Source organism: Lygodium microphyllum, chromosome 5 (assembly GCF_053477565.2).
Source record: "Lygodium microphyllum isolate KBCC chromosome 5, Lygodium_microphyllum_v1.1.10, whole genome shotgun sequence".
Taxonomy (NCBI): Eukaryota; Viridiplantae; Streptophyta; class Polypodiopsida; order Schizaeales; family Lygodiaceae; genus Lygodium; species Lygodium microphyllum.
Window position 1 is genome coordinate 60422637 of NC_141139.1, and position 10176 is coordinate 60432812.

The following is a 10176-nucleotide window of genomic DNA, read 5'->3' on the forward strand; positions in this document are numbered from 1 at the left end:
AAAGCCCAACAATCATATACCAAACAAGCCAACAAGAAAAGACAAGCCATGAATTTCAAAGTTGATGATTATGTTTGGCTTAGAATAGAAAAGCGTAGACTGCAAAGTGTAGATAGACATCCAGTTGTCAAATTAGCTCTTAGATTCTACGGACCATTTAGAATTATTCATAAGATTAATGACAATGCATTCAAGTTAGAACTGCCATCTCATTGGAAAATTCATAATACATTTCATATTAGTTTATTGAGACCATTTAGAGGCCAATTACCTATCCACCCTGTCTATGAAAACCCACCTTTACTAGAAGAAGAGACTGAAATACTTGAACCAGAAGCCATCATAGACACTGACTACATGACCACTAGAACTGGCCGAAGGTATTCTAGATATCTAGTAAAATTTAAGAACCATCCTGTAGAGGAAGCACAATGGATGCACGCTAGAGACCTAAATGCTTTCCCCACTCTGTTAGCTCCACATTGAGCTAATAGCAATTGAGGTCAATTGCTATCCCACCCCGCGGGTATGATGCCAGGAGGCATATTCCACGGTGGATTCCGTGAGGATTTACGGTGGATTTCGTAAACTTAGATGACTGGGGCTCATACACAAAGAGGATTCTTTGTGCGAGAAGTTGATGGGGACGCCTGTCCTTTTCGGGCGTTTCATTAATTTAGTGTGTACATGGGTGATTCCATAGCGGGTGATTCCGCAAAATGCATATTAAATTAATAAACGTTTATGAGTTTAGAGTGCGCACTCGTAATAAATTAAGGTTAGGATTTATTTCTAACCAGTTGATTTATTTATGTAGCTGAAGACTGCTAGGTATTCACTTTTGTCGGTTTAATTGTGTTATTTTACTAACGATTGTGAATGCTTCAGTTGATGTGTAGAGATAGCAGCAGTGGCGGAGGAAAGCATTGGAGTCTAGCGGGTTTTCGACCTTTGGACTATATTTTGATAGGCGCCACGCCTATATTTTGTTGTCTATTGAGACATCGATTATTTATTATTATTTTGTATGCGCTTATGCGCCTGGATATGTTATTTCTATTTGGACATTGAGATTGGGCGTGCCAGACACTATGGGCACCGTCCATTTGCTTTATTTTCCTATTTTTGGTAGAAAGCAAACTCAAAAGCTAAAAGCTTATCATATTTTTGTAATTGGGCTATTATTGAGCATGAAGATTGGAAATATACATAAAATACATGCTTTGTGAAGCGCTCACACAAGGCATGGGGGAGATTGAACCCAATTTGTCTCTTGCCTCATGTCGTGCTTGCTTTTACATGGGTTTTTGTGCTAAAAAGTAGAGTACTTTGTTCTTGGGGACCTTCCGGGATTCACCACGTGAGCTATCTGCGTCCGATCTGCGCACCAGTGTTGAATTCATCTTGCTCTACACAAGCTATCAAAAATTTAGAAAAATATGGTAGAAAAATATTTAATTGAAAAAACGCAACTAGCCATAACAAATCAACTAATCATTGCAATTCCATTAAATAATTAAATCACATAGACGTTAGCACTTAAGATATGAATATTGTGGCATCATCCACATATGGCTTGACTTGTGTTCGCACCTACAAGTCTCACACCTGGAAAGAATAGGTGTCCCCATAAACCTTCTATCGAAGACGGAAAATAATTCACTTTTAGAAATGTGCCATGCACTAGTGGAGAACTATTCAAGGCACTCATCTTATCAATGTGCACAGAAGGGAGAACTACTAAACACACTCATCCCCTCGTGTGGATGCCACCTGGCAACAAGCACACCCACACACACACACACACACACACACACACATATCCAATATCAAGTTCTTTCTTATAGGCCAACTTTTGTTATTTGGGTAAACATAAGGGTCTCCGAGCAAGCTATTTGGCTATATATATTAGGGCAATTCTGAGCCGTTAGAATCATAAAGCTCAAGACATTGGCAAATAAGTTTAGGTTATGGTCACTAAAAACTTATATTTTGTTGAAATACAGAATGCATATTCCAGAAGACCATAGATCAACACAATAAAGCATGTAATAAGTTAGATGTCAAGTTAAGAGTTGAATTGGCACTATATGATATTTTCATACGAAGGGATGTAGCTTCTCATAAAATACAATAATCACACATAAATATTAATGAAACCCAAAAGGATTTCTGTATAGTGTCTCAAAATTATAATAAGGTTTGACTGAATAGAGAAATTAATCCCTACTATGGTTTTGTACAATGGGATTAGATGGTTAGAAGGTGGCGCGTGTAAACATGATTGATGTCTTATATGCGTTGGTTAATTCTTGCCAGTTATAGGCCAACTAGTCAATCTCTCTTGTTTTCACAATATTTTTAGCCCCAAGATCACTATTGAAACTATTGAGAGTACATGATGAGAGAAAAACATTAGCTTTGAATTTTATTCATGTTTTAGTATGGACGATTACTTTCTCTCTTATTTTTTGCATCATAATTTATTTTGGAAATGACTTCTAGTGTTCCTTTGTCACACTCCTATTTCTTGTTGACCTCTAATCTGCCACATTTTACACTTTAATTGAGCTCAAAACACTTTTGAATTATATCATTATAGATTATAGGTGTTGTCATATCTATTATAAACTAGAGTGTGCAAAATACTAGTGAAGAAGATACATTGATCAGTTGTTGTAAGTCCAACTAGACTAAGTGTGCCATATCAACCAAGATGACAAACTTACAATCACTCTTTTGATAAGAGTTCGAGTTAACTGAATAAATGGTTGCAATCAATTGCACAACTCACAACTAGTGAGAGCCATTAAATATTTCTAAAATATCTTCAATATATCTCCTAAAATATCATGTATCAATAAATATTTATAAAGAGGATGTACGCATGCCTTAGAATAAACGACGGCGTGTCTTATAATTTAATGAATAAGTCTATGGAATAAATTGCGCTTGACGTGTGTGTTGAATTCATCTTGCTCTACACGAGCTATCAACAATTTAGAAAAATATGTTAGAAAAATATTTAATTGAAAAAACGCAACTAGCCATAACAAATCAACTAATCATTGCAATTCCATTAAATAATTAAATCACATAGACGTTAGCACTTAAGATATGAATATTGTGGCATCATCCACATATGGCTTCACTCGTGTTCGCACCTGCAAGTCTCACACCTGGAAAGAATAGGTGTCCCCATAAACCTTCTGTTGAAGACGGAAAATAATTCGCTTTTAGGAATGTGCCATGCACTAGTGGAGAACTATTCAAGGCACTCATCTTATCAATGTGCACAGAAGGGAGAACTACTAAACACACTCATCCCCTCATGTGGGTGCCACCTGGCAACAAGCACACCCACACATACACACACACGCACACACACACATCCAATATCAAGTTCTTTCTTATAGGCCAACTTTTGTTATTTGGGTAAACATAAGGGTCTCCGAGCAAGCTATTTGGCTATATATATTAGGGCAATTCTGAGCCATTAGAATCATAAAGCTCAAGACATTGGCAAATAAGTTTAGGTTATGGTCACTAAAAACTTATATTTTGTTGAAATACAGAATGCATATTCCAGAAGACCATAGATCAACACAATAAAGCATGTAATAAGTTAGATGTCAAGTCAAGAGTTGAATTGGCACTATATGATATTTTCATACGAAGGGATGTAGCTTCTCATAAAATACAATAATCACACATAAATATTAATGAAACCCAAAAGGGTTTCTGTATAGTGTCTCAAACTTATAATAAGGTTTGACTCAATAGACAAATTAATCCCTACTATGGTTTTGTACAATGGGATTAGATGGTTAGAAGGTGGCGCGTGTAAACATGATGATGTCTTATATGCGTTGGTTAATTCTTGCCAGTTATAGGCCAACTAGTCAATCTCTCTTGTTTTCACAATATTTTTAGCCCCAAGATCACTATTGAAACTATTGAGAGTACATGATGAGAGAAAAACATTAGCTTTGAATTTTATTCATGTTTTAGTATGGACGATTACTTTCTCTCTTATTTTTTGCATCATAATTTATTTTGGAAATGACTTCTAGTGTTCCTTTGTCACACTCCTATTCATGTTTTAGTATGGACGATTACTTTCTCTCTTATTTTTTGCATCATAATTTATTTTGGAAATGACTTGTAGTGTTCCTTTATCACACTCCTATTTCCTGTTGACCTCTAGTATGCCACATTTTACACTTTAATTGAGCTCGGAACACTTTTGAATAATATCATTATAGATGATAGATGTTGTCATATCTATTATAAACTAGAGTGTGCAAAATACTATCGAAGAAGATACATTCAGTTGTTGTAAGTCCGACAAACTAGTGTGCCATATCAACCATGATGACAAACTTAATTAGTTGGGCATACAACCAAAGTTTGGGTTGATGTTGAGGAAATACTCAATAGCATGGGTAATTTGGATGGCTTGCTCCTTGTACACCTTGTGGAGGTCATGCTTGCCAATGCTTTCAAACTCAAGGGTGTGGATGAGAATGGAGGAGCTTGCATGAGGCCCACCTTTAACTTTGATAGAGTGGGTAAAAGAGAGCCAATGGGTGCCTAAGCCAAAGCCTTCTATCGTGTGCCATGTAGCCTCAAGATTGTCCTCGTTCCCATGCTCGAACTTGATTTTTGTGAAGTTCAACTCATGGAGGCGACCTACAACACAATCATAGCCAACAAGTCAACTTTGTTCATGAGACTTGGGAGGTTGGAGAGAGAGAGAGAGAGAGAGAGAGTGTGTGTGTGTGTGTGCATGTGTGTGTGCGCACATGTATGTATGTGGTCAATACTATGTTGGGGACATAATAAGGTTACTATATAAAAAGACATAGAGCAAAAATCATGGAGCAAGGGTCCCTAGTCAAGCTAGAAAGAGGTGAGGTGGAAATTTAGGGTCTACGTTTGGTTATTAAGAGAATTCTCCCACATAAAAATTGTAAACGGTAATTTAATAGTGTCAGATCCATTAGCACCTTAACTTCAAGAAGAGGAAGTGAGTTTTTGAATTTACCCATGCTTTGTAATTTCACCCAAAAAGTCTCTTGCTTGGGACCCTTGTGACACAAATTGTTAGAGATTTTTAGGAGCTTTGGGAGCTTTAAGACCAACTATAAATGTTTGGAGCTAGTTCATAGCCCGGCACTAGCATTCTCTAGTGAGAAGCCCTGCTTGTATTATAATAGCGACTAAAATAACCTAGCATCCCCTAGTGAGATAGCCTTGTTTATACTATGAAAGTTGAATAACCGCCGCCGGTGGAAACAAGTACCGAGGCTCTTCCCCAGCTTGACGTGTAACACGCTGCCCGGTTTGGCCCAACTGTCGCCTTCGACGAGGTCAGTGCGCTCGAAATGGCCGGGCGCAGCGGCCAGGAGCGCGTGTGGGAACTCGTCCACGAAGGCTTTCCACACGCGAGACGCCGGCGCCTTCACTGCCACCTCAAACACCACCTTCGTCATATGGGCCTTCCCGCAATCCATTCCTCTCTGTCTCTCTGACTCTCTCTCTCTCGTTACGCTACTGTCTGGCTAGCTCTCGATCTTGGCAGGTTCGACGCCTACGTTTAAATAAATAAGAGAGCTACACTTTTTCTATCAGCCCACTTGACGCGGTCTATACACCTATCGTATGATTCCCGGGTACTCCGCATTTTGCGTAGCCTTACGGCCCCCACGCGCACCTTCACATCTTTGAGGTTTCATAATGACGAAACGTCACGACTGCCGACTCAAGCTGGCTTTCTGCTTACTTTTGCGATACCCCGTGATGGCTGAAGCTGTAGCATGCAGCTGGCTTGCTCGCTTCATGAGCTATATTCTGTTAGGACTCGCAACAATCCATGAACTGCGGGGCTCTGAATTATAGTGCCCAAGCACCTGCCAATAGTCTCCCGGTACTCGAATAATGAATTGGCATTCGTAGTACGCCCTAGCGCGCGAGCGAGTAAATTTACCATAAATTAAAGTATTCTGGTGGAAGTAAATCTATATAGGACAACGTTAGCGAACGCTTGGACGGCGCAACGTCAAGTCTAAAACAAAGCAAAGGAAGAAAATTAAAGTTTCATTTATGTATTCCTGAAAGGCTTTGTATACCACTTGGCATAGGTACCTGAAGGACCACATGCATGACCGATGTTGTTGTTCCAAATTTCCCGTATGAGTTTAAAGCGCCATGGTTTGCAGTGGCATTAACTCAAAAGCATATCTTTATGAAAATACACGCGAGTAAAAGATGGTTCCTTCGTGGAAGGGGCTTGCATAGTTTTGATGAAATACTAAGCATGCTTATGGTGGCCACTTTGTTAAGAAACTAGTTCTCCAAAAAAATCTTGTAATAAGGCTATCTATTGCCTAGTTTAACAAACAATATCAATGACTTGTGTAGTTTATGCTTGCATTACCAAAATATAATGAGTACATGAGTACTCCAAATTCAAATACATGATTTTTCATAATGGCTTATGACATATTTAAAGAATGGAAAATATTTGATCTGATCTCTCTCGCTCTCTCTCCCGCTCCAATCTCTCATGGTCACTCATGTCACCTTAAATCTCTTTGAGAGATGGAAAATGTTGTGAGAAAACTCTGCAATCTGTACTAGGAGCATGTCATGAGGACGTAGAAGGTAAATGCTACGTTAATAGTGTGATGCAAGAGGACGTAGAGGTGAATATGCTTGTGTAAAAACATCCGTAAGTTATCCTAGCAAGGGGTTGTTTACATATAGAAGAGAAAGACACTCTATAAATTGTAAAATATCTATGTACATACCTTCCTACCAGTACCGTTCCTTGATCTTCTCATATGTTGCCCACATATTTATGTGTCCGACCCATAGGCACTCATGAGATTCCTTCATAACTTGTAATTGGGTAGACTTGTCTGCAACTACTCTTAAGGGTTTTCCTCCTCTCTTCTTAGGATGCTTTTATAGCAAAGAAGTAACCATAGGCTTTTTGCCTAAGCCTCTTGTATTCTACATCTGACCATTCTATTATCTTAGTTCGTGTATTCAGATATTGTCCTATCTACAACCATTCATTTGTGTAAAGTTCTTCTAAGAATGTTTAAATAATGGATGTATGACACACATGATCCACCCTAGTGGCGGAAGTGTCTACCACTTCATCATCTTATGCAAGAAGAGACTCTAATAATCAGACGTAGCCCTAGAGAGCATGTTAGCAATTTGATTTTATTTTCCTACAATGTGCTTGAACTTTGGATTTAAGGACTTCATGCAGGCAATCCACCTCATCATAGCTATATTAGGCATAGAGAAAGTGGTAATCATTCCCAAAACAAACTTAAAGAGTCAGTATCAACCACTAGTGAAGCTCCAATGAAGTAATCTTTATCATTCTTAAGGGCTTTCACTATTTCCCAAATTTCTCTTTTAGTTTGTAACCACGTATTGAGAAATTTGGGAAATTCTAATGTGGTTAATATTTGGACACATGGTCAAATCTTATCCCCTTAACCACGTATTGAGAAATTTGGGAAATTCTAATGTGGCTAATACTTGGACACATGGTCAAATCTTATCCCCTTACTTGAAGGTGAATCTTTCCCTAGATACTATACAAGCAATCTCCCCAAGTCCCACTCTCAAATATGGGGTTAAGATTTAGCCACTTGGTTAAATCTTTATTATTATTTGAAAGTGAAAGTTGGGAGATTCCCAAATTCTCTAATATGGTATTCTATGGGTACCTCCTTTGTCTCTCGTTTTAGGACTTTCGCCCTAATCCATATAGCATACATATTACCTTCTTCATTGTCTTGACTACACTACAAGATATAGACCTTATACCGACGTTTAAAGCGACGAAAATACAAACAACAAAATTTGCCCGCGTCGTCGCAAAAAGCGTCGTTATTGACGACGCCATAGAATGCACTCTCACTCTCTTTCTCTTTCTCTCCCTCTCTCATTTCCTCCCCCTCCCTCTCCCTCTCCCTCTCTCTCTCCCTCTCCCTCTCCCTCTCCCTCTCCCTCTCTTTCTCTCCCTCTCTCTCCCTCTCCCTCTCTTTCTCTTTCATTTCCTCTCCTAAACAAGCAAAAGAGAGTGATTTAAACCTTAAACAAGCAAAAGAAAGAGAGAGGGAGACTCACCGATGAGATATGGCGAGCGTGGGGCGGCTCCTCTTTGCGATGAAGGCTCCTCCTCTCCTTCGCGAACAACGGCGGCGGCGGCGGCGGCAAGTCTTCTTCCTCTCCTTCTCTCACGACGGTCGCTCTCTCCCTCGCTCTCGCTCTCAAAACTCACAATGGAGCAAACACGAAATGAAAACCGCGCTTGGTTTCGGCCGCTTTTTTTTCCTGCGGCCCGTCGCTATTTGCGACGCAAATAGCGATGCTAGTAGCAACGCCAATAGCGACGCCAATATCCGCCGTCGCTAATCGACATCGCTACTAGCTCAAATCCTTGTAGTGCCAATAGCCTAGCCTATTGCAATAGGGTTAGTGTCCACTATCATCACAATATGCCTTCCACAAGTATAATATGATTTTCTATGAGTTTAATTAAACCGTATCAATTTCTTGAACTTCCTCATAGGTCTAGCATGCCTCTTGTTCCGAGGGGATTTTTACCCCTTGCAAAGTAGTTGATATAATATATTTATAATATGGAAAAAATGAGGTATTTAAATCAAAATAAAATATGCATGCTCCAATGAATCTCCTCACCTTTAAATTGATAGAAGAAAATTTTGTGATCTTATTAACAGGATCTACTTAAGGAGAAGAAGGCTTTCTACCATACCAGCTAAGCATATGACCCATAATAAGTACCTCATTCACATTGAGAACTCACTTCTGTCTTGAAAGAGTCAAGTTTACCTCTTCAAGCCTCGTTAAGTTCTTCTCACCAATCAAAAATACAATTTGCAACAAATCATATGCATCCATGTTCATTCAAGCTCTCATCCTTCTCTATCTCTGCACAATCTCTAATAGCAACATCATTAAGGAAGGGCATAGTAAGCTGATGAATATACTATTGTAGGACATTGCTCATAGCATTCATCATGTGTGATGTTGAGTTTATAGGTCTGTCTGGCAAAGTACACATCATGACAAGTCCTAATGAAGTCCTCATGGTCATTAGATCTCCACTTTGTGAAGCAAGCTGAGACTAATCATAACCAGAATAAAGATCTCCTAGAGAGTAGATAGAACAACCTGCAAATGCCTCAATGAATTCACCCACAATCAACCCTATAGCAACATTCGTGACAATCACACTATTTACTAGCTTTATATCTTGGATAAATCTAAGTGATCCATTATTCTTTGCTATTATAAACCATCCATTAGGATAAGGCATAGAAGAAGGCTCTAAGGTTTCCATTTATATCTTCTCATTAAGCAAATCAAACAATTTTGGAAGATGTGCTCTAAGAACTAGAATAGAACAAGGATTCCATACAATATGAGGGATAGTAAAAATCACCATGGGAGCAACAATCTTTGGACTCACACAACCAATATCATGAGGATGGAATGTAAAAGCTCTTTCATATTGCTGTAACATCTCTAGGAAACACTGCCTCTTTGTAGGTAGCAAGAAAACTTCATTCCCAATCTTTAACTTTGCTAATGTCTCAACTTAAAACTTATGCCCAGTATTCTCTAGGTCTCTTAAATTTGGCTAGTTAGCATCCCTCTTAACTTCCTCATCATAAGCAAAAGTGGACTTGCAACAATCAGCTTTACCTTCTTGTCCACAATCTTGTACTTAGTGTCAACGTATCCTAGACTCTCTTTGCTCCCTTGAAAATCTCAATTATTGCTACTTATGCATAGCACTCAACTCCTTTGCTAAAAATTATTAGTCCTCTACTCTATGGACTACATAAGAATAGCCCCATTCTCTCTTCATGGAAATAAATGAGTAGTATACTCTATTAGCCAAGATACCTCATACCTCAAAAACTTTAGTGGCTGAAGATAATCAACCCTTTCCTTTGTTTACCAAAATAATTTAGCACTCAACTCTATTTATTGAGACTCCTTAGCCTTTGACTCTTTACTACATAAAATTAGCAATGTCATGGTACATGTCCACAGAATGCACTGGTACAATACTAGAATCACTCAAATACTTAAATTTTAGCATATTCTCATTTT

General features: G+C 38.7%; 1 protein-coding gene across 4 annotated transcripts; it reads right to left on the reverse strand.

The window, feature by feature from the left end:
• Nucleotides 1-1205: 1205 nt before the first annotated feature.
• LOC148035879 (major strawberry allergen Fra a 1.07-like) lies at nucleotides 1206-5579 on the reverse strand. 4 transcript variants are annotated; one of them, XM_087677886.1, is made up of 3 exons: nucleotides 5306-5579; nucleotides 4434-4692; nucleotides 1206-1418 (listed from the first exon to the last, which is right to left on the reverse strand). In XM_087677886.1, exons 1-3 carry the CDS (start codon nucleotides 5514-5516, stop codon nucleotides 1400-1402), a joined length of 489 nt encoding a protein of 162 aa, XP_087534012.1. In that variant the 5' UTR covers nucleotides 5517-5579; the 3' UTR covers nucleotides 1206-1399. The 4 variants fall into 4 exon arrangements, with proteins under 4 accessions (XP_087534012.1, XP_087534013.1, XP_087534015.1 ...); XM_087677887.1 differs by having other exon boundaries at nucleotides 1208-1409; XM_087677889.1 differs by lacking the exon at nucleotides 1206-1418 and adding an exon at nucleotides 2956-2980.
• Nucleotides 5580-10176: the final 4597 nt, after the last annotated feature.

Excerpts from the sequence above, each read along its gene's own strand:
- LOC148035879 (XM_087677885.1), bottom strand. The coding sequence starts at position 5,516 with ATGGATTGCGGGAAGGCCCATATGACGAAGGTGGTGTTTGAGGTGGCA. Across the intron at positions 4,693-5,305 it reads CAAGCTGGGGAAGAGCCTCG|GTCGCCTCCATGAGTTGAAC; the intron begins GTACTTGTTTCC and ends ATTGTGTTGTAG.